At 42.4% G+C, this 24,189-nt stretch overlaps 1 protein-coding gene across 12 annotated transcripts in view; it reads left to right on the top strand.

Moving 5' to 3' along the window:
* The window catches only part of TENM4 (teneurin transmembrane protein 4), a 634,039-nt gene that overhangs the window by 507,536 nt on the left and 102,314 nt on the right, over positions 1 to 24,189 (top strand). For all 12 annotated transcript variants that reach the window (XM_042779057.1, XM_042779056.1, XM_042779058.1 and 9 more), the window contains 2 exons: positions 8,040 to 8,186; positions 23,434 to 23,650. In XM_042779057.1, coding sequence (XP_042634991.1) covers positions 8,040 to 8,186; positions 23,434 to 23,650 — 364 coding nt within the window. The remainder of the gene's footprint in view (positions 1 to 8,039; positions 8,187 to 23,433; positions 23,651 to 24,189) is intronic.

Here is a 24,189-nt window from a genome sequence, read left to right as displayed (position 1 = left end):
ACCTCTGTAAGTGCTGTGACCCTGTGTTAACATCGTATCAGTGTTCCTACCCATTCCCTTGTCCCTCCCCTCCCCTCCAATCATCTCTCATCCTCACCCTTCCTACTCAGATAAGGCAAGTCAGGAGAAAACAAGTGTCTGTGAATACAGCAGGAACCCTGTACAGTGATGTGTTTTAATTAAGTGTCTGTGGTCCATTTTGTAACACAGGTGAGTGCACTTTCTGTGTGGAGTCTTCATGTTTTTGATCCACAACATGGGAGCTTTAACTAATTATATATTGGGGTTTTTTTTCCTAATACAAAAATGTTATGATCCCAAAACCTCTGATTGCATAAATCTGCAAAATCTGTAGAAATCAGTGATGTTGCATTAGTGTACACTGCAACAAAATCCAACCTAATGCAAGTCTAGGACCCATGTCTTTCTTCAACAAAGCAGAAAAGGAATTGAACTGTTAGAGAACAGAAATCATCTGTTGTTAAAAAAAAAAAAATCACAGTTATTTATTAATCAGAACAATGAGCTAAATTACTTCAGGACTTTTTAATAGAAACAGACAGTTCCACAATGCTCTTAGTGTTTGAAAAATATTGAAATAGCATACATATGGTTAAATATAAGAGCCTGACAGTAAAGATGATTGTGTTGGACTTAAATATTTTTCTGCATGGCTGATTTGACAATAACAGCGACACAGTGTTGACACTACGCAAGCATCATATGTTTGCTAGTTAAACAAACCAAAAAAATCAAGTTGAACCAATCAATTTTGTTCTGTAGTAGTATCCTTCTTTTCAGGTTTTGAGCAATGAAAAATAACAGCTGTGAGGGACTGAGGATGAATAGCAGATATGCTCAAATATTGACCCCATGAACAGTTAAAATGAAGTCTTTGCTGCATAGGGCTTGTGTGGTGTGACAAGAAACTTGGTTGCCCTGCTGACTTAATTTCTCTGGGTGAATTTACAATTCAATGTTTTTCATCTTTTTTTTTGTTTCCATTGAGGATTAAAGGCAGATTCAGGAACAACTGCAAATAGGAAAAATGTTTGAACGTGGAAATATTAATGATGAGGACATGTCCATAGTTTAAAGACTTCTATCTTCAGTGTAATGCAGCAACTGATAGATGTCCTTGGACCCTCCTTTATAGATCAGTTGATTGCACAGTGGTACTTAGTTTTCTCTTATTGCTTAACACCAAAAAACCCCCATGCTTGACTTTATTTAAATTACAGTAATTTCACGATTACAAGCCGCACTGATTATAAGCCACATCTCCGGGTGTTGGTAACATTTCATTCTTTGTCCATACATAAACCGCACCTGATTATAAGCTGCTCTGTCGTTTGCAGCAAGGACTCACGTGCAACAAAGTTGCCAAGTAGTAACAGAATCGTGGGATCGTGGGGTTTAATGGCTCGGCTCGGGCTGTGCAGGCTCGGCCCACTCGGGACTGCCGACGGGGCCAGGTGTCCCAGCTCAGCGCTGCTGCTCAGCGGGGCTGCTCAGGGCCGGCTGCCACTGCCACCGGGCTCACTCGCCCCGACCCGGCGCTGCCCTGCGGCGGCAGGTGGGGATGGAGCCCCCCCGCTCCCGTGGTGGTGGCGGCAGGCGGGGATGGAGGCTGCCTGCTCCTGCGGCAGCAGGCGGGGGCAGGAGCCCCCCGCCTCCCCCCCGACCACAGGGCCGGCAGGAGGGAGCCCCCACCTCCCCCCTGAGCCATGGGTATGGCAGCACGGAGCCCCCCGCCTCTGCCCTGGGCTGCGGGGCCAGCAGAAGGGAGCGCCCCGCCTCCCCGCTCCCGCACTGCCGGCATGGGGCCCGCCTCCACCCGTTGCGCAACAGAGTAACCAATTTGTAACAATCGTGCAATCCCAGGTTTTGCTGGCAGGTGCTCGGCTCAGCACCCTGGCTGGCACTTCCGGGGTTGGAAATTTCCAAAATTTGTTCATATATAAGCCGCTCCTGAGTGTAAGATGCATTTCCGGGGTGGGAGCAAAATTTTAGTCAAAATGATGCGGCTTATAATCGTGAAATTACTGTACATGGAAAAGTGCATTCTCTTCTTAGATCAGGGAAAATGTGTAATTTATTGTGCCCTTATGAAGTAATCATGATGGCATCCTCAGAGGAAGATATGGGCCATCTCTAGGGAACGTGATCAGAACCTACTGTTAAAGTTCCACATCTCAGTGTTTTGCATTTCAAAACCCCAGAACTCCTCCTTTTCATCTCAATGTGTATTGGAGAATGTTGCATCAAAAAGTAGAAGATAAAAATTGAGGGGATAGAAGAGATGAAAAATCAACCTGCAGAGCCTGACAAAGAACCTTCAGTACTGATTTGCCCAATCACTGGCCCAGTTTTTTTTAACTAAGTCTTTGTAGCTGTCATTTTTCCTCTAGGTAACTTTTTGACTCACCTTTATGCCCAATAATAGACACATTATATTTAGTGAGTATTTCAGTGGGTAACAGGTTAAGCAACATACTTAGAATAAAAGATTGTCTCTTGCTATGCATGGCTGCTTTTGGAAAGATTAGCAATAGCTGAAACATTAAAAGTACATGGTTTTTTACTTGGCTAACTGCATGATGTGCATTTTTCAAAACTAAATTACTCATGCCCTTTTGACTTTCTTAATTATTAACATCTTTCTGGTTGAAATCTTTTCCCAGTAATCCTGTATTGTCAAAGGGTGAGCCTGATTTACTGCTGAATCTTTCCTACAGCTTTACAATAAACCAGTCAGTCAGAGAAGATGTAGAATTGATCCTAAATGGGAGAGCAAGTTTCAATAGCAAACATCAGCATAATTAAACCAAGAAACTCTAACTAGACTCAGAGTAGAGTCTTCTAAACTTAGGCCTAATTAACACTAGTAATGCTTAAAATGAGAAGAGGTGCCTATTATTTTAATAATAATTAAAAGAAGTACTGATTTTAGAGAGAGTTTCTCCATACAGAATATCATTGCATCTGATGGTACATCAGTGTAATTAATTTCTATTACTGAATATCAATTCTTACTCTTCAAAAATAATCATTAACTACATTAACACTGTAGTAGTGCATATATAAACAGCTAGTTTGAATTTTAAAGTTGCTGAACAACATTAGAATTCAGGGGTGACTGCACGGGCTGCTCCTGAAGCGTGAGAGCAAGTGAGAAGCCAAGGTCTGACCAAAGCCAGTTCCCTCATTTGTACTGTTACAAATGTAGGAGCTCTGGTCAGTAACTTCTTAACCTTTCTATTAGAGAACACATCTGATTTAGGAATTCTGCTTTCCCGTCACCACAGAATATCATGGTGGTAGTTTCAGATTGGGACACTTAACCAAGCTTTCATAGATTGCAGGGATCAGCTGATGCTTTGCTCCTCACCTTTAGTCTTAAGAGCAGCTTCTTCAGGTCTCATAGTGGTTGTTCTCTCAAGCTTCAGGCATTTGCATCTTCACATGTTGCATTCAGCCATGTCCTACTTGTCCCAGAGCTCAACTGCTGTCTGTGGCACTCGCTAAGAACATCCATGGGTGCTTTCCTGCTGACAAGGAAGGAAAGATAATAAATCGCCTTTCTTTCTAAGTCTTATTTCAAGTGGCAATGAGGTTTGCCTTGAAGAAAAATACCAGTAAATGTTGCTTATGATTGGACTAATTAGAGAAGGCTTTAACTGTACAGATCATTAAGAGCAGATTATTTTACCAATAGTCTTAAAAATTGCAGGATAACTTCTGGTGACAGTCTCCTAAGACTCTGATGATCTTTGCTTATCTGTTTCAAAATTAACCCACTTTTTACACTGCTTCCCTGGTCTGTTCTCTCACTTGCATGGCAGACCTGACATCTTTGTGAATGCCCTCCAGAATCTTTCAGCAGCACTTCCATGTGCTTAAGTTTGAAACTCACATAAAGGGTTTCCTCCCCTTTTCTGAAAAAACCCTGTTCATATATTTAATTCTCTTAGCCCCCCGCTTACAGTTAACACCACAAGCAGGAATAATGCATCATCAGTGACTTCTGGCTATGAGAAATCAGAGTTGAAAGATTATGGTGGTGTAAATCTCTGAGGATTAAGCCATCCCACTGTGGTGACATTCAGAAGCAATTCAGTAACAAGATGATCTCTTTGCTTTATTTCCCAGCATGGGGGAAAGGAGAGGATAGAGTTTATTTTGTATCATCTTTTCATCAAGTGCTTTGAAGTGCACTGTTTGTGGAGTGAGGATTATTGTACCATCCTATCTGTGTGGTGTAAGTGATGGTCAAATCTCTGTGCAGTGAACCAGTTCAGAAATGGTAGTACTTACAAGTTCATTCTCCTGCATATATTGGCTTACTCATCTCTGTTGTCCCCTAACTTCCTGAAGGCCCAAGTCCTCTGACAGCTGTTGTTCAATTTTTTTTTCCTATTAATGGTTTATTTTCTCTATACATCTTTAAAATACCTGCTTTCCTACCAAACCATGATACTAGAGGGGTTCAGTTTAATCCTCACAGCCTTGAAATTTTAATGAACCTTGTAATGTAATGGTAAACATCAGAAGACTTCTGTGTTCCTGTAACTGTGAAGAGACATTTCAGTCATCAGGAAACAGTTCTTTCTGGCTCCTTGGAAGCGCTTTATCTACTAGGAACCAGAGATTACATTCTTCTTACTGGGAAGGGACAAACTTACTTTCTAGACTTAAAGGGTGCCAAGACAGTGGAGTACAAAATTGCATGTTGGAGTTACCCTACTTTAGGTATCTACAGATGCTTATCTCTCATCTGGGTACCCTGGATCCCCATAGTACTCAAGAAGAGGAATAGATATTTCGGGAAGGCATAATCTTAGGAGATACTCACTCTCCTCTCTCTCTGCTCTCCTGACTAGTGCTTTTCCTCTGCTTGTCCTCTTTCTGAAATGCTTGGTTTACTTTCTCTGGGTCCAGATCAAGATTTCAGAGTAAATCCTGAAAGACCATTCAAATACTCCCAAGCATGTTTAATATAGACAATTCCACACAAAATTCAAACACATAGGATTGAAAGGGGTCTCCTCAGTTAGAGTCTATCTTCTGCTGGCAAGGGCAACCACATTGTATAAAACGTTATATAAATTTACCAAGCTCTATAGATAAGTAACTGAAGAATCTTCTCTTTAACACTCCCACAGAGAGTCTGCTCCAAAACTTCATTCTTTTGATCCTTGCAAACGATTTTTTTTTCGTAATTTCCAGCCAGAATTTATTCATATTTGGTTTATGTCCATTTGTTCTCGTGCCAGCATTATTCTCTTTACTTTAAATAGCTTTTAAGAAGTTTTCCCTTTTCAATGTTTATGTGTTTCATGAACTTGTGGAAAAAAAGTCATAGTGTTTTCAGCCACTATTGTCCAAGGAGAGGCAAATCAAGCTCTTCCCATTTCCTCAAAAGTGCCTTATCCAAGCTATATCATCTGTTTTCTGCCACTCCAAAATTCCCTTTTTCCTAAGCCTGGGAGAGTAGAGCATATGGGAGAGTAGAGCATATGCAGTTCTATATGAGCTCCTCATTTTTATAGCTAAATTAGTTTTCCCTAACATTTCCTGGGCACTTTTAAACATGAGACAAGATCATGGTGTCTTCAACTTCATTCAAGTCTTTCTGGTTCTCACTTCACTCCTGTCCAGGTCAACACTACAGCACCTTTGTTCTGCCCAGCCTCTGCAACTATAGGATAGAGAACTTTTTAGCAAAGGTTTTAGAGAGTCTGAGGAGTAAGAAGAAGCAGTGTGCTCAGGGGTGATGCACCAGCCAAGCGCTAAGGGAGCTATCCAGTATACACATAAAGCAAGATGTCTTCAGAGACTTGTCATTCAGACAAATTAAAGCAATGGCACAGTTGCCCCTGGTTGCCCAGGGAAGCTGTGGATACCCCATCACTTGAAGTGGTCAGGGCCAGACTGGATGGGGCTTTGAGCAACCTGTTCTAGTCCAGAGTGTCCCTGGCCATGGCAAGGAGATTGGAACTGGATGGCCATTAAGGTCCATTCCAACCCAAACGATTCTAGGATTCTATGATTTTTAGAGAGGGGAAAAAACTCCTATCTCTACTGTCAGGATGATCCCATCCAAATATATCTACTCCAAAATGGGATTACCTACCTAGCCAAATAATTGTAGGAGATTATTTAATACACTTCTTCCTCTTTCATTCTCAAAATAGCTGAATGCTTTCAGCTTGTACTTAAAGTAAGTAAAGGGATCAAACATATAAATTAGCTGTAGCATGAAAAAAATCTGATTAAACGGTTAAAAGTTTGGCACTGTTGTAAGTTACTGAAGGCAGGATATTAAAATGAAGAATTTCAAGTAGCCTTGCCTATAAATAGCTATTCTGTAGTAGATAAATACTAATATAGTGTATAAATACCAAAATACCCAACAGCATGCTCACACATACACATTATTTGCCACATCCCAGAATACACATGTTAAAAGACTGAAATGCAACAAATTTGTTTGTAAATTAAAAATATATTTAAGATTCTTCTAAAGGATTTTTCCTTACCACCTTTGTTCCTTTTTCCATTTGGACCCTGTAAATCAGTCTCTTGTTAAAAAAACTGTCCTAAAAATGTTTGATTTTTTCTGTTCACTGGGAAAGGTTCTGTGAACTTTAAAAGCTTCCTTGTGGAACAATTTTTTGTTTTAAAGGCACTTCTAAGCCCCGTTTCCCAGTGCAGGACACGCTGAGACATGGCATGTTCTAGATGGGGTCCCAGCTCTGCCCTGGGGAGACCCTTACACATCATATGGCCAAACAGGTGTCGAGACAACACACACCTCTTTGCTGTCCTTTAGCACAGGACAGGTCTGTGTCATTCACATAGGTTCACAATCCTGTCTTGCAAAACTGAGGGCCTTAAACAACTCAGACTATGTGGCAGAATAGCACTACGCACATATAAATAGAGAAATCATTAAAACAGGGCTTAGGAAGACTGAATTGTTTCCCTGGTGTAATCAGTCCTGCTGAGTGACCTTCACAGGCACTTCAGTCCCTTGTACTTCAGTTTTCTAAGCTGTTAAGTGTCTCTTACACTTCTGACAGCTTGGTGGTAAAGATTTTTGGGCTCCACAGGTAAAAAAGCCCCCAGAAGGATTTAAGCTAAGCAGCCTCCCTCACAGCACTGCTTACTCTGTTTTCTTGAAGGGGTGAGTGGGATGGGTGGGGAGAAGTGCAAAAATCTCAGCAGGAGGTCATCAAATGAGAAAATCAAACCCTAGTAAGCAGAGTGGGAGGTTGGTGTTCATCCTCCCTAACTCCATTTTTTCAGCTAAAAAAATGCCTGCCTCTGTGCTTGGCTCTCTCTAGTCACTGGGAAGAAATGGATGTTTCCAAAGCATGTTACAGCTCATCACTGTGAGCATCAAACCCACATGAGGAGACTTCCGCCTTGGGACAGTCTGTTTCTCTGCTGACTACAGAGAGTTGAAGGTATCTCAGTTATAGATTAATTTGAACTGGATGAGATGAATCCCTCCCAAAATTACTACAGTAAAGAAACTGTATGTCTTCCAAATATTTTCTGCCTTTGCCTTTCCATATGGTTTTGAATGCTTACCAGTCTGGGATCTCAGTATTACTGAAAGCCAACTGCTTTATCCTGCTGGATGTTGGGAACTTTAACCCCAAATACACCTTAGGTAACTCCAAGTACTAGTCTTATATAGCAAATGTTTTGAGAGGCTGAGAGAGCAATGTGCTGGCTTGCTTTTACGATGAAGCAGGAATATTTCAGTGCCCCCTGAAACTCACCATTCCCTCAGTGCAGTGAGTGAGGTTATGCTGTGAGGACCTTCTGGGAGAGCCAGAAGCAGCTGCCCATTGTGTGGTCACCACCATCCTGACACCAAAGCAAGTTCATTCCAGGTGGAAAGACACCGAGTGGGAGTGGAGAAATAAACTGAAGGCAAAGGAAAAAAGCTTTTTAATGAGGCCCTTTCCAGGCTGTGATGCTTTGTGTTTCGAGTGTGTTTGAATATGTGGCTGTTTGCCTTGCAGAGGGATGCCCTGGCTTGTGCAATGGCAATGGCAGATGCACTCTGGACATGAACGGCTGGCACTGCGTCTGCCAGCTGGGCTGGAGAGGAGCAGGCTGTGACACTTCCATGGAGACAGCATGCGGCGATGGGAAAGACAACGATGGAGGTAGGACATGAGCACATGTGATATGTCAGGCTTCACAGAGCCTATAAACCTCTCACAGTGAACAGTCATCTGGGCTTGATTCTGCAGGGCAGATTGTTTTTTGACAGCTGGTAGGGAACAGACAGCAAAATCTGCCAGGCTGACTCAGCCAGAGTGGATTTGAATTCAAATTAAATGGGTTTGTATCTGGGGTGCCAGGGCTGAAGAGGGACATTTGTTTATCTTCAAATCAAGTCCATATAGCAGAGAGCAGGCAGAGTCTGTGCACCTGTCCAATCCCTCCACCCCAGCCGAGTGACTCAGCAGTGACACAATGGGACCACCTCAGGCAGCGAACATCCCTGACTGTCCAAACTTTGTCCTCGCTGCCTGAGGCTTTCATGTAGGGTCTCCAGTCAGTCACTACTGACTTTGGATGGATATTTTGCAGAAACTTAGAGGCTTGGGTGACTGATCCCCATGCCCACAAGCCATCCAATCCCTCTCAAACCATGTTTTATTGATTACTGTTCCATATGTAATGATGTCAGGCATGTGAATAATAGCTCTATGTAATGCAAACTTAATATTCAGAGTTATCTCATTACAAAGGAAACCGTGGTGCAGTGTGAAGGTTTGAATTAGAGAGCAGGAGATGAGATATTAAATTTAAGGCATAAGGGAGACTACATAATTTGTTTTGTTGTCACTCAGCAAAAGGCCTTGTAAACCACAAGTCTGGGCCAGGACCCAGACTGTGAAGTGGAGACTGCATTTTGCAAGCCTCTGTTTTATCATATTCTCAAGAACAGTACAGTTAAAAAAAATAATAGCCAAGCCAAGTCTGTGATTATCTGCTTCAGAGCAACTGCAATTCTGATTGAATATTTAAAATACTTCTGCACATCTGGCATGGCAAATGGACCAAATTAGCCCTTTAGAAAAGATGGAATAATTGGAGAACCATACAAAGAATACACGCTATAAAACAGAGGTGGCTTTTTACCTCATATAGAGGAAATGAATATCACTGTACTTGTACAGCTGACACAGGTCAGCAATTAAGGTCATCACATCAGATGTGTCAAAGTATGGTAAATAGACCCAAGGATAGTCCCAGTTTTCATGGAAAAAAATAACCAGCAAAAGCCTTGTAAATATTTTACAAAGAGAGAGAGGGAAAGAGTAATCCAGCCTAACATAAAATGCAAATCACAACTGTATGATATTGCAAAACACATGTCCAGACTCTGAACATCTCTTTATATCCCTTGATTCAAGGGTTAACCTTATTACCTGGGTTACCCTCACCTTGAAATGAGCTGTCTTTCAGGCCTGCAGGACAACAGATGTAGATGGGAGAGACAAAAGGCATTGACAGGTTTACAAATTAGTGCACATCAACTACTAACTGGCATTTGGTGAACTTGCGTGCAGCAGTCGTATGCACAGCAAGAACAGAGCAACTGATAGGTTGGAGGAACTTACTGCCTTGTGACAGCTTATTCATGGATCAGAGCCCTCAAACGGGTATTGTCTTTACTCTTGGTACACTCAAAAAAGGTACGTGGTGTGCAATACAGATTACAGATAATCTGTCGTGCGCTGTGCCTTTGATTTGGATAGGTTCCTGCTAAAGACTCTCCTCAGTTGGGAAGTGAAATAGCAGAATACATGTACTCTAATTTATTTTTATATATTTTAGTGAGTCATTTGTATTTGTGAGCTCAAGTCTAGAATTTCAAGTCCTGAGATGTAGGAGCTGCAGCAGTAGAGAGGCACTCCTGCTTTGAAACCTTAGTCCTTCTCTGGCAGAAGAATACAAATATAGGTACAAGGACTCATGAAGAAAGGCTGATGCTTTGCCTGTTTGCTAGATGTTATGCTGATTTCTACAGCAAGTGGAGATGTTTGTAGAATATCACAGCATAATTTAGGTTGGAAGGGACCTCCAGCAGTTTTCAGTTCAACCCCTGTTCAAGGCATTACTGATTACATCAGGTTGCTCAAGGCTGTGTCCATTCAACTCTTGAACACCTCCAAAGGTGGAGGTTCCACCTCTGGATGGCCTGCTTTAGTGTATGACCATACTTATAGTAAATTATTTTCTCCTTGTATCTAATAATAATTTTCCATGTGCCAAGTTAATGTTTGTTGTCTTTTGTCCAACACCATCTGAGACATCTGAGAGTACCACGGCTGACTTTGGTTTCCCCTTCACAACAGCTTGGGTGTCTGGTAGACCATATATGTATTTCATGTGTCACAGTTCCCTTTGGATTGCTCAGATATCTAAGAGCAATTCAAATCACACTAGGCATCTGTGTTCAGCAGAACTGAGCCCATTCACCACAAACATTATACCTTGGGAAGCTTCTGTGCTTTGAAGAGCACTGAAGAGATGCATGCCTGAAGCCTCTCCAAAAAAATGCAGTATATGGATGAGCACTGTAGTTTCTCCCTCTTTTGGGATTCTGCCACATATACTGGAGTGATGTATGCTCAGGGCTGGAGAAAGGTGGTTTATTTTGGTTCACCAGACAGGATCCAAATGTGGAATTTGCTTGTGAATGTTGGCAGTGGATGTAGAAGTCCTTTCATGAAGCTTTAGAAGTCAAGCAACTGACCTAGTCAAAATGGATACCATGAGTGGTGAGAAAGAGTGGGACTGTACACACTACTGGGGGGTTCACTCTGCCTGACCTCATACATGGTTCCCTCACTGTGGTGTCAAGTGTCTGCTAATCAAAATCTCTGCAGCCGGAAATTCCTCAGGATAATGGGAGCTGAAGTCAGAAACTTTTTCATCAGCTCCCAGTCTAATCATACCCTGAGGGAGACGGGTGCTAAATTACAGGGTGTGTTTGCTTCCTAAATCTGGAGGCTGTTCAGATAAACAATAACAAGCTGAGCAGGAGTCACTCAGAGAGAGACTTGGTGAAATATAATCTTTGTTCAGACTAGTAAAAAGTTGTTTCTGAGCACAGTTCCCTCTCCACACAAAAGTGTCATTTGTCAGAGCTAGCACTTAGGTTTCACACCAAAGTCCACTTTGTTTACACTTTTAAACACCGAGCCCATCAACTTGGAAGAAGGTGTAGTGAGTGCCTGAGAGCAGGTGATCATCCAGTATCAGTTAAGAAAAAACAGTGCTGTGACCGAGCTGTAACACTCTGGGTAAAAGGCCAAGGTTTTGTACATTTGACCTAAGAGGCCACCTGTATTACAGCAAACAGGAGGTGTTTCTTTAAAACAAGCAGAAAATAGCCTCTCTAATTCATTGCTGCAAACAGTCACTACCTAAGAGTAGTGTGACAGGTAGTACCTACATGTCTCACCCCACACTGAATGCTCTGTCATGTACTTGAAGAATATGTTTAAAGTTTGAAAAATCAAGGAAATTCTTTTCTGTGACAAGTCCTGAAAGTGGATTTAATGGCATTTGGTAACACCATGAGAAGAGGCTGGTATTCCATAGGCTAAATACGGGCTCTGCTGCATAGGTACACTCCTCTGTTAGGAACAGAGTGTACAGGAAAAAATGGGGGGGAAGAGAGGATATTCTTAACTAATCTCATGAACATGATGTTAAAGAGCAAAGCTGTGTTATCCATCCCTGTTCTGGAGAAATCCTCTAACTGTTGAGAGCCAGAGTTGTCCAGTTCTCCATTTCAATGTCTTCGCAGTGAAGACAAGATCATACTGAGTTGAAATAATGAGAGGACTACAGATGTTAAATTAAATTGCTCATTTGGTGTAGAAGTTCTGGACAGTAGCTTTACTTGAGGGCCTCTGTTATTGTTTGGAGCTTTTCCAGTGTAACCAAGTCTTCCAGGTAGGGTAAAACTTGCTGGTTCTCCAGGAACTGGAACCAATCCATCTTTCATTTCCTGCTTTAAACAATTAATGAACAGCTGCTGAACTCTGTCAAACAGGAATCTACTTTATTTGTGGAAGGCAAGAGTCTTTCTCATATGAAAAATGTCTGAAATGACAATGTTCACAATATTATCTAAATCTTCATGTTCATTAGAGGTTTCTATTCAGTTGTCTGCTGTTCTCCACTACCTCTTCCAAAGGTTAGTGTTGGTGATTAAGAGGATAGATAGATAGATAGATAGATAGATAGATAGATAGATAGATAGATAGATAGATAGATAGATAGATATCCTTCCTAGACAAGTAAGGCTGGCCTGTCATAACATATATTTTACACCATCACATAAAACTATACAAACTCCATTTTTCTTAGCTGTCATCTGGTCAATGATCTTCCTTTGGGACTGAGAAAAGTAAACCATCCCGTTCTCTTTTTCTGCAAGAATTGTATTAGCAAAGCTCCTTCCCCTCAGTTTATGTCTCATTTAGCTAGGACAAACAGAGAGTTCCAGTGTACCCATGGCCCCATTTTGCCTTTGCAAGTTCAATCTGTGCTGCACCAGATGTTTCCCAAAAGCTAGCAGGTGGAGCAATTTGTGTGTGTTCTTTCCCTTATCCTCCTGGACCAGAGCAACTGAAGGTTGCCTTAATCTCCCAACCTTAGAGCAGTGATCAGGTCACTTCAGCAACCGTGTAATTCAGGAATGGCTTCTCTGGGGCAAATCAGTGTTGTTTAACTGTACCATTGCTCACTGGCAACTCCACAGTGCGTTGCCCCATTCAAAGATCAGGTAGTGTTTTTAGTAAGGTGGAGACTTACATAATGCTTTGGAACAGCAGCATTTCAAATCTTTGGCAAGAGAAATTTTGGCATGGCACACTGGCCTTCTTAACACCCGTGTGTTCACCATCTGTCCACCACATGCCAAATAGTGCTAGAGAGCTGGCAGAAGTCTGCACTGATCTTTGGAGTGCATAGAGTTACACCTGAAGGTAGTCTCAGGGCTTTAAAGGGAATTGCAAAGAATCCAAGAGAACCCCAGAACACAAACCTTTGTCTTTTCAAATGCTTGAGCTGCAGACAAAGTGGTGCAGTGCTTTCTGATAGTTCCTTTTTCTTTTTGCCCTCATGCCCTGGGCTTTAATAGTATGAGAAGCTTGTCTCCTGGGCGTGGTGCATGAGCTCTCTGCTTTCTCAAAATTGTAAAAAATTATGCAATTATGTACTGGCTACATTTGTGGAGAGAAGTATTGAGATCTGAATGCACCTGGGGAAACAACCATCATAAATTAGCATTTTCCGTCACAGATAGATCTAGTCAAACAACAGGGTCATCTTGGAGAAACCACAAAGCACTGCTAAAAGGATGAGGAAGTCTGCTGTACCTGAAATATAGGCAACTGGTATAATTTGTTAGAAATCACCCAGCTTCTCTTCCTCTGTTTCATGGTGACTGCTAATTGACTTCTCCTCGTATAAAATGACCAGTTCACATTTTCAGGTTTCATCTCTTAGCTGATTTTGTGTTGGATGGTAACACATGGGTGTCACCTGCAGCTGGTGGTTGGCAGCAAGGCTGGCAGGAGGGCAGTGTTAACCCAGGCATTCCAGCATCCCAGAGCAGGTATTGATTGTGCCATTGGAGAGGATGACGTGTCATGAACTGGGGACCTAGCAGTGCCTTGTCTTGACACCTTGGGTGAGCTCCTGGTTCTTTGAAGGAGTCCTTAATGAAATGCCTTTGATTAATAGATTCAGAAAGAAGTTATGAAAGACTCTTTGTGTTGAAGGAAACCTACCACTGTCCACTGAAATGAGGGAGCTAACTTAGGGGAAAGAGTCACTACTGGTACACAAGAAATAACAGAAGGTGACATGAACCAGCTTCAGAAAAAGCAGATTGGACGCTTATTTCACAAAGCATTTCTGCACCTCAAAAGGTGCTTAAACAGAGTTTAATGTTTAAAGCAGAAATTCAGGAAAGCTCTACCAGACCTACTTCAGCATCTGAGGCAAACTGTTGCTGTCTGAAGCAGAAAGTTGCCCTAGAATCCTAAGGTTTTGCGCTGACTATGCTCAACACACATAGAGTGCGTGGCCACTTTCCTCTTGACCAGGATTTGAGAAATATGCCAATATCTGAGTTATCTGAGACCACTTTCCGAGCTGTTCTCAGATGATTGCTTAAATTGGCTTGTATTCAGTCAGAATATGTTAGGGTGAACTTTTCAACAGTAGCTTAACACTTGCAGCACTTGCCAGGAAAGTGAGAGACCTTGGTGACAAGAATCTCTCAGCTGCTGAGAGTGTGAAACCACTGTTCCCACCAAAAAATTGCTAAGTTCTAAGTTCCTTTTGCTCAGAGGAATCACTTTTGAGAGGTGCTTTGGCTCCTGAAGGAGGTAGTTTCAGTAATGCTATTGCATGACAATTGATCAGGTTAAGCAACTTCTACTTATTGTCCAAATGCTAGTCACAGAATCATAGAATATCCTGAGCTGGAGGGGGCTCACAAGGATCACTGAGTCCCAACTCCTGGCCTGAACAGGACAACCCCAACTCTGTCAGGTTTGGTGCTGCGACCACTTCCCTGTTCCAGTGCCCAACCACACTCTAGGTGAAGAACCCTTTCCTAATACCCAGCCTAAACTTTCCCTGACACAGCTTCATGCTGTTCACTCGGGTCCTGTCACTGGCCAGCACGGAGAAGACATCAGTGCCTGTCTCTCCTCTTCGCTTTGAGAGGAAGCTTCAAACCATGATGAGGTCTTGCCTCAGTCTCCTCCAGGCTGAACAAAGTGACCTCAGCCATATCTCATATGGCTTCCTGTCCAAAACCTTCACATTCCTCATAGCCCTCCTTTGCACACTCTCTAATGGCTTTATACCTTTTTAGAAAGATATTGTGGTGCTCAAAACTGCACACAGGCCTTGAGGTGAGGCTGCCCCAGCACAGAGCAGAGCGGGACAATACCCCCCCCTTGCCCAGCTGATGATTCTGTGCCTGATGCACCTCAGGGCACAGTCTTTCCTAAGCTAGGAGAGGCTGTCGCATGCCTTGCTCAGCTTCATGCAATTCCCTCAAATCCTAGGTTGCTTGGTTGCATAGAAACCTATGCTGTTTTGCTGGCTGTTAAAAATCTGCCTGGAGAAGGAGGAAGCCCACGAAACCAATACAACTGCATCAACTGTATTCTCCAGAGCAATGACAAGCTGCGGGATGCTGTGAAGTTGTAGACTCTAAACACGTTATTACAGCTGTGGTTTATGCCAGATAGTGGTGATTATCATGTGTTTTCTGTCATTTCCTCCTTCCACTTCCCTTCTTTTTCTATTCAGATGGGGTTTTTTTAAAAGAATGTAGCTCTGGATTAGGATGAACATTTTGCAGAGTATTTCTGTAGTGACTACCCCCACAGAGGCTCTGCACAGGAACCCAAGGAGTTCTGTAACTCAAATACTTGACTGCTATTACATATGACTGTGTTATTTCAAATTTGCAATCAAGTGCTGAACACTTAGAGAAAGATGTGAGGGCAGTTCCTTTCCCAGGCAGCTGGCAATCTAATTTAGCCAGGATACAACCAGTGAGATGCTTATTCAGGTGAAATTAAAACAGAGCTGGTGGGATAGGAGTGAAGAGAATATGAATAGCTAATGTGGTCACCAAGAGTTGACAGTCACATTGCCATTGTTCCTTACAGTTGTGTTTTGTTTCCCTTTGACTCCTTAGAGCAGCCAAAAGCTGCAACTCTTGTTGAATAAGTAAAATTTCTCTCTGCAAAGCACTGAAGTAAAACCCATTTATTCCCCAAATCCAGTTCAGGTAATTGAGTGTCAGTCCTCAACTCAGGGCAGAACATCATTATTTCTGTAAAACCTTTATCAGCACAAGCATCCACGTGAACATTAACTTGTTTGTGCAAAAGTACTGGGCCATTCCTTTAGAGCCTTCCTCTAAACCAGAGTTTAGATTAGAACCGAAAAGTAAAATCTGATTTGCTCAAGGGCAAGACAAAGACTTTGTTATCTTTACCTTTGAGCATTTACATTTAAAACCTTTACCACCCAAACTCTCCCAGTAATTCATCCAAAAACATTACAGAACAAGACAGTATCCCCACAAAAAGTGATAATGTTGCCTGATGAATGGCACAGAAGGGGAGCTGAAAGATAAGAACTGGGTGAGGTGAGAGACACAATTATTTGTAAAATCAGCATTTTATGCTTTTGTTGCCAGTAGAAATACTCCCATGTGAGACAGTGGGGTTTTATTGTTGATTTCACTTCCTAGTTTTGCTTTGCCTGATACAGTTTCTCATAGAGGCTCATCCCACTGCAGTCAGTGACAAAAAGTGTCATGGTCTTTAGCAGGAGCAATGCTTGCATTTGTCATGTGTGCTGTCCCAGATTCACCCTAATCAGGCTCCTTAAGCTCACCTCCATCTGAGTGCCTGCCTGTCTGGGGCTCCAAGAGTGTGTCAGGGTTCACAGAATGCTCAGTGTACAAACAGATCCATCCTTACCCATGGCCTGCCTGTTCCAACCTGACACTTGACATGCAGCACCTGTCAGAGTCTGCCTAAACACATAATAACACCTCTGGCTGCAGGTTATTTGCATTCTGTTGGTGATGTTAGCATGACTGATTTTTGTTGCAGCATCCATAACTCTGTAGAAGTGCTCCATTATTCAGTCTCAGCCAGTTAAGACACTGCCCATTAAATCAGCCAACACAATTGTAGGGCCATGAAAAGTCACAGCTAATTTGAAATTTTATTAGCTCTCAGCTGATCTTGTTTACTGCAGAAGCAGTGTCTCGAAATCAGCCCTTTGCTTCTGTGCAAAGCTCTAATCCTTGACATCTTTTGGGTGCTGTGTGGCTGTGAGTGAGGATCTTGGAAGCTGACTGCACAGGACACAAAGGAGAAATGAGACTGCTGTGGGATTTCTGGGCACTTTGCAGCCAGCAAGTTCAGCAGCAACTCAAGGAGAGCAGGGACAGCAAATAGCCCCATTGCTGCTGAAGAATAATTATTTTGTAGGAATTCAAAAATTTCTGGTTGGTTTGGGTGGATGTGTTTTTTTGCATGCATCATATAGACAAACATCATAAAGGACATGCTTTTCAGAAAGTGATGGGTCACAAGCAGTGTTTGAAAGCCTACTAATTTCAGCTCATCTTAAATTTGGTATCCAGGTGACTATTTGTGGAAGGCAGTGATGGAGTACAGTAAATTCACGAATACAAGCCACACTGAGTATTAGCTGCATCTCTGGGTGTTGGCAAATATTTCATTTTTTGTCCATAAATAAGCCGCACCTGTGTATAAGCCGCTCTGTCGTTCGCAGCAAGGACCTGCGTGCAACAAAGTTGCCAAATAGTAACAGAACGGCGTCAGGGCGGGGTTTACTGGCTCGGCTCGGGCTGTGCAGGCTCAGCCCGCTCGGGGCTGCCGATGGGGCCAGGTAGCCCAGCGTGGCGCTGCCGCTCAGCGGGGCCACTGGGGGCCAGCCGCCGCTGCCACTGGGCTCGGTCACCACGGCCCGGCGCTGCCCTGTGGTGGCAGGCAGGGACGGAGCCCCCCCCACTCCCACGGCAGCGGGCGGGGACGGAGCCCCCCGCCGCCTCCCAGAGCCGCGGCAGTGGCGGCCCGGGTCCCCCGCCACCTCCCCGAGCCACGGCAATGGCGGTGCAGGGCCCCCCCGTCTCTCCCCCGGGCTGCAGCAGAGGAGGGAAGGAGAGAGCTCTCCCTCCTCTCTCCCCGCCCCCCGTGCTGCCTGCAGGCAGCCAGGCTCCACCCGCAGTGCAACAGAGTAACAATTTGTAACAATCGCAAAATACTGACTTTGCAGCAGCTCGACTCGACACTCTGGCAGGCACTTCTGAGGTTGTCAATGTCAGAAAATTATTCACATATTAGCCACTCCTGAGTATTAGCCGCATTTCTGGTTTAGGAGCAAAATCTTAGTCAAATTGGTGCGGCTTGTATTCGTGAAATTACTGTATCTCATGAAATTCCTGAGTGAGGTCAGCATTTCCATGTGTTGTCATTATCTAGTGTGGCTGTCCTGGTAGTTACAGTGAGTGTTTTAAGTCAGTTAAAATCAGGTGTTCTCTAGCAGGTATTATGCAAATGTTGCACTTGTTAGGCCAAGGTCCTGCTCCAAGAAGGAGCCCCTTCCATGAAAACAATGCTCCTATGGAGAAAAAGCTGAACATACATTGCAGATACAAAACTTTAATGAGAATTGTGGTAATTTCATTGGGTTGTGCTGACACTTCAGAGCTCTTTGGGACTGGAACAGATGTTTTGGGAACAGAAAAGAAAGTCTCTGCTCCCAGGGAATTTGCAGTCTAAAGCATTGTTTTGAAGAGCTCACTGATGGGATTGGTGGATTTCAAATCTTTAAGGGAGTCAGAGCACCATTATAAAAAAAATTATAACTCCACCCACAAGATATGAGTTATATGAGCCATCCCAAAATAAAACTCATTGTCTAGTGATATACGGAGTGCAGATTACCTGATAAAAGTGGTCTTTGTCCCCTAAAATACAGTGTTGGCTGAATAAACTGGAGCTGCTTTATCCTCAGTGGCAGAAAAGGAAGGGTATCTGCTGAGCCCAGTTCATTCTCCTTCAAGTCCCTCTCTGAAGGGAATGAGCCAGGGCTCACAAGGTGACCTGAAGAAGTGCCATCTTCTCTGATTTATTCTATGATTACATGAATCTTAGCAAAAGATGGAAACCACTGAACACATTCTGTACCAGATGTGACAACATCTTGCCAACGGCTCCCTTTTCACAACCACAATGGTTTGATTCACCCCATGGTAACTCTTAAGATTGCAAAAAGATATTTATTTCATGACTTCATGCAAAGGAAGGGGGATTGGTTTTAGCAGGACAGTCAAAGGATATGTATGTGATATAGAATGCATAAACAGTCTCAAAGATGTAAAAATTCCTATTGCATGAAAATAAGAAGGAGCACAAGAGATATCTTAAAATCTGGCTTAGTGACACATCTCTGAATTAATTTGTTAATTGGAAGGCATCCATCATTGTAGAGGTTTTTGTAGGGATCCCTTGAACTGGATGTTGTATCCAGCCCTACTCAGCATTTTCATTATTGTCTTAGAATGTAGTTTGCTTCTCTTTGGTGAAATTTTCAGGTCACCTAAAGCTCGATATGGTGGTAATAATGTACCCAGACCATTTTGACACAGAGTCATCTGATTCACATCACTGCAAGGTCACAAACAAAATGTATCATAATGCAGCAAAGTGCAAAATAGCCATGAGAACAAAGAAAGGATGTTATACTGGAGGGTTGAGAGATTCTTGAGAAGCAATGACTCAGAACAGGATTTTGAGGTCACTGGAGGTAATTGTCTCAACATGAATTTTCAGTGCAAGGCTTTTGTGCCTTCACCTCTGTGAACCATAGAAGTATAGAAGCCCAAAAACTCCTTGGAGAAGAGGAAGTTGTCACTTTTCTGCAGCCAATATTGCTGACATGGTGTTGTGTCTAGTGTTGGTGTCCACACATAACAGATGTGAAATTACTGGAAAGAGATCAAAGGATGTCATACACCAAAAAGTCCAAAGTGGATGGAAAACAAACCTTAAAATGGGGATTTTGTTCTTCCTCAGTGTTCAGAGAAAAAATTTGGAAAGGGTTCTTGTTCTGTGCGGAGGTACTTGGGCATGGAAAAGACATTAGAACATGCCAGGCAGAAGGAACTACTGGTAACTTTATGGACGAAGGCCAAACAAGACGAGTCGTGGGATACTGGAGTTAGACAAGTCCAACCTTGAAATAAGACATACTTCCCTAGCAGTAATTAAGCATTTCAGAAGTCTACTGGAGGAAGTGGTGGACTCACTCTGGTGAGTCTTTGGTATATGAGATATTTTTCTAAAACACAGACTTTAATCCAGTTCTGAGTGGGAAAAAAATAAACAACCTGTGGGTCTAAGAGGTCAGACAAGCTGATCATAGTAGCCTTAAAACTTATGAATTGTAGTAATCCCCCTATGCAAGACATCTCAGAGATAATTCAGCAGTACATTGGTTCTCTGCTCTGAAGTGCCATGGTCATATTACAGTTTACTTAAGTAAGGGTCACTTTTTAAAACCAAGAGCTGTATAAAGGCGTCCATAACTAAGAACTTACTGTGCAGCCTACCTGTGCTCTGGGAGCTGCTGGACTTAGGTATCCACATGCAAGTCATGGATCTCTGTGGTTTTGCTGCTGCAAAACTTGGGGTGCAGAGGGCTTTTAGCCTATGTTCACCTCCCTCTATTACCTGTCTCTGAAAAATTTGCAGTGATTTCTAATGAAAATTCACCTTTATGCTTTGTGGATTTCAAAGATGTTTTGTCTTATTGGTTTTATGTTGTTTTATGTCAACTTCATATGGTTTTTGTTGAATTGGACAGTTAAAGCCAGAGTTTTATTTTGCTCTGATTTTTTTTTATTAATCTATGCAGCTCCCTGAACACCTTGCTCTTCATGGGTCAGGAGCTTCTTGCAAATGTCACTTAATCCTCACTCTTCTGATGGATCCAGTGAGAGATATCAGAGCATGAAAAGTCGTAGCTGTGTACACTGTCACTGTATCTCCTGACAATTCACTGTAGGGCACCACTTGGTGACTTTTGGACCATACAATAAAAAAATCAAGAAAACAGTATGCACATGAAGACATCACTACTTATGATCTGATTTGTAGATTAACTCTTGCTGTTCTTCATGACTCAGACAGAAATAGCCATTACATTTCCTAAGCTAAAGAAATGTTTTGTCCCGAAACTGCTCTTGGTATTAGAGGGAGTTGTGTAGCTAAATGCCATTTCAGCCCTCACATACCTTCATGAATTTAGGATGTCAGTGACAGACCTCTCTGGCGTAGTTATCCTCAATTTATTCCACATAGGTCCAAAACACATTAGTTGAAAGGCTTATCTGCAGATGAGTCCTCATCATTCTCACCTGTTCAAAATATTGCCCTCTGCATCTATTCTTCAAACATTTATCTACACTTTCCTGCAAAGACATTTTCTTGCTGTCTTGCAGCTTCAGGCCCCAAAACACATTTCTGATGCCTAGAAAAAAGACAGGTTAATGAAGAGGTATGGTACACCTGGTTTGCCATCCTTTCAGCCAAGTGTCTGTAGCCTCAGAAAACATTATTAATGCTTGGGAGAAAAAGACAACATTTTATCTTGCTTGAAACTGTAGTCAATACAGTAACAAGGCTGGTTTGTTGTTCCTTTTTCTTTTTTTTTCTTTCTTCTGTTTTTTCTTTCTTTTTTTTTTTTTTAAGTAGTTAGCTGTGTCTAAACCTGTTAAATCTAAGCAGGTCTGTGAATGGTCTCTCAAACTCCATCTAAGATGTGACCTTCCAGAATCCTACTGATCTAATCATCTGCAGCAAGTAATTTTTTTAATGGGCAAAGAAACTCTAATTAGTTCTTTTTCATTATCATTAGTCATCAAGAGAAAAGGCCAATGGGTAGGTTTAGTGTCCGAGACAAAAATTTCTGTGGCAATTTTGTAAGGAGTTATAAAGATGTAGAGATGTTAGGACAGACAGAGGTAAGGGTAAGAGGTGGGATTTTCCAAAGCTCTTTTGCTGGCCTAACAGTGCTCCCATTATCATTAACGGCATGTGCAGAGCACTTGTGGAAATGACCCAGTGTGTGTGTGTGTGTCTGTGTGTGTGTGTCTGTGTGTGTTTCTACACAGAGCAGGTACTCATCGTCTTTGACCTACTAGGACACAGGAAGTGCTGGGAACTGCGGTCAGGCTTGTTGTTCAGCTTTCTGTGTGTGAGTAACCACATGAAATGATGATGTCAGGAATGTTTTAAACAGTAAGCTATTCCAAGATTGGAACAGGTATAACTCAACAGAATCCAAGCCCACGATGTGTGAGCCATCTTAAGTACTAGAAGAATAAAAGATCAGATTTCATCCTGTTTATACTGCAGTAAATACAAAGTAGTGCCAATAACATTACTGAAAGGACTTCTAATACATACTGGTAAAACTGGGACAAAACTGAAGCTCACAAACAGTAATAATGTCTTGTTTTAATTTACTGTTTCTTCCATTATCCTGAAAACTAAAGAATTCATCCCTCTTCAGGGAGACACTACCTCTCAGGAGAGTGTTACTCTCCAGGCACGTTCATTTCTTGCCTCTCTGCTGGAGTCGTTAGTAGGGTGCTTGCTGTAAAGGTGGTTTCTGTGATGTATGGAGCTCCCAGCAGCTACACAGAGACCAACCACTCATTTCACATAGGTCTGTGAACAGCCATCACATGGTAGTAATTTTCATTCATTGTCAAACTGTCTTGCTTGAACTGATGAGTTGGAAGTGAAGGGCTCCATATCCCATTACCCCAGAACAAAAACATCCAGTTCCCTTATCTGATTTAAAGATCTGTCTCTACTACATGCTAACAACTTTTATTGCTGAATGTGATGCTTCATCAAACCTCTTTTGAGGCTTTTTTTGTATTTCTATTCCTGTCACTGCTTTTTACTGTGCTGCTTGCAATGAGCAGTGGCATCTCAAAATGAAGCAGGGAATGTTGCTGTGGCAGTGGGAGGGGAAGTAGTACTGTCTGTGCAACTGATGGCTTGACAGATATGCAAACCCTCATTTTACTGGAGTATGCTCAGCAAGCCTTTCCATGTGTGTCCACTGCTATTACTGTTGCTACTATTAATTTAATGGTGCTGAAAGTGCAAGATTTATATCCTGAGAGTTTGAGATCATCTGTTACTCTGTGTCGGTATCAAATCAATGTGAGCAAGGTCAAAAGAGATAAAACCTTCCCAGCAAAATCTCCTTTACTTTCTACTCTGTTTTACTAGGTTACATGTATAGATCTCTCTGCAACCATGGTAGATGCCATGGCTTTATTCACTGTTTAGTCCTGCTGAAAGCAAACATGGTAGCTTTGGTGTGATGCAACATGTCTGTGATTTGCACAATGAACAGGAGCAAGGTACAGAAGTTTTGTATTTTGGCAAAAAAATCCCATGACAATCTTTGGGGGCTCTGGAGTTACCCAATTGACTGAGTTGTGGAATGGCACTTCCTAGTATTAATCTAAAATATGTAAAATATGCTTTTTTGAGGGCCCAGTCTAATATATGAGTTTTCACGTATTACATCCTACTGCATATTTATATTATATATTAATGTGTATTTTACATTCCTTATTGTGATTTTAAGTGAACATGCCTTACTCAATGTAGATGAAAGTCTGCATTTCTCTATTGGTGGCATTGGAAAGAGTTCTTGCATCCTGAAGTCTGCTGCACTCCATGTTTCCATTGCTCTAAAATGTTCCTTACCCTTCTGTAGATGGCCTGGTGGATTGCATGGATCCAGACTGCTGCTTGCAGCCACTGTGCCACGTTAATGCGCTGTGCCTGGGCTCTCCGGACCCCTTGGATATCATCCAGGAGACGCAAGCCCCCATCTCCCAGCAGAGCTTGCATTCCTTCTATGATCGAATCAAGTTCCTGATTGGCAAGGACAGCACTCACGTCATCCCAGGGGACAATCCTTTTGAAGGCGGGTAAGTCAATTGTGGGGTTGGTTCAGAAATTGATAAAGCATAAGCCACTTTAAGACATGGAAGGGCAGAAAAAGCAGAATAATGAAAATTGTTTAAGTGCAGTAGATACCTGAAGAATTTTGTGGCTGACGTAGTTCTGCTGACTGTCTCTTCACCTACACTTTCCTGCCAGCAGTAAGACAAGATGCTTCTCTCCCAACACATATGAGCAGTTGCATGTTTCCTTACTTTCCTTATTTCAAGGAGTGAAAGGCATTCATCCAGCTCTTCTAGATGAAGTGACTGACATTGTGTACAAAGATCTCCTAAAGAGCAGTGACAGAGACAAAAGAGAAGGAAACTAGAATCCTATTTGCAATCTCTAGTGTGAATATTAGAGACCTCAAAAGAACTGAGGAAAATCATACCATCTAGGGAGGGCTGTTAGAGTGATTTGCAATATAAGCAATCAGGTCAAATATAGATTGGTTTTAAAGCTGAGAAATTTTTTATCGCTGCAATCATCATCAAGAAACAGGAACTGGGAAACAAAACATAGC

This window comes from Catharus ustulatus, chromosome 2 (assembly GCF_009819885.2).
Source record: "Catharus ustulatus isolate bCatUst1 chromosome 2, bCatUst1.pri.v2, whole genome shotgun sequence".
Classification (NCBI taxonomy): domain Eukaryota; kingdom Metazoa; phylum Chordata; class Aves; order Passeriformes; family Turdidae; genus Catharus; species Catharus ustulatus.
The sequence above is the reverse complement of the archived record's forward strand: the minus strand, read 5'-3'. Positions and strand labels throughout refer to the sequence as shown.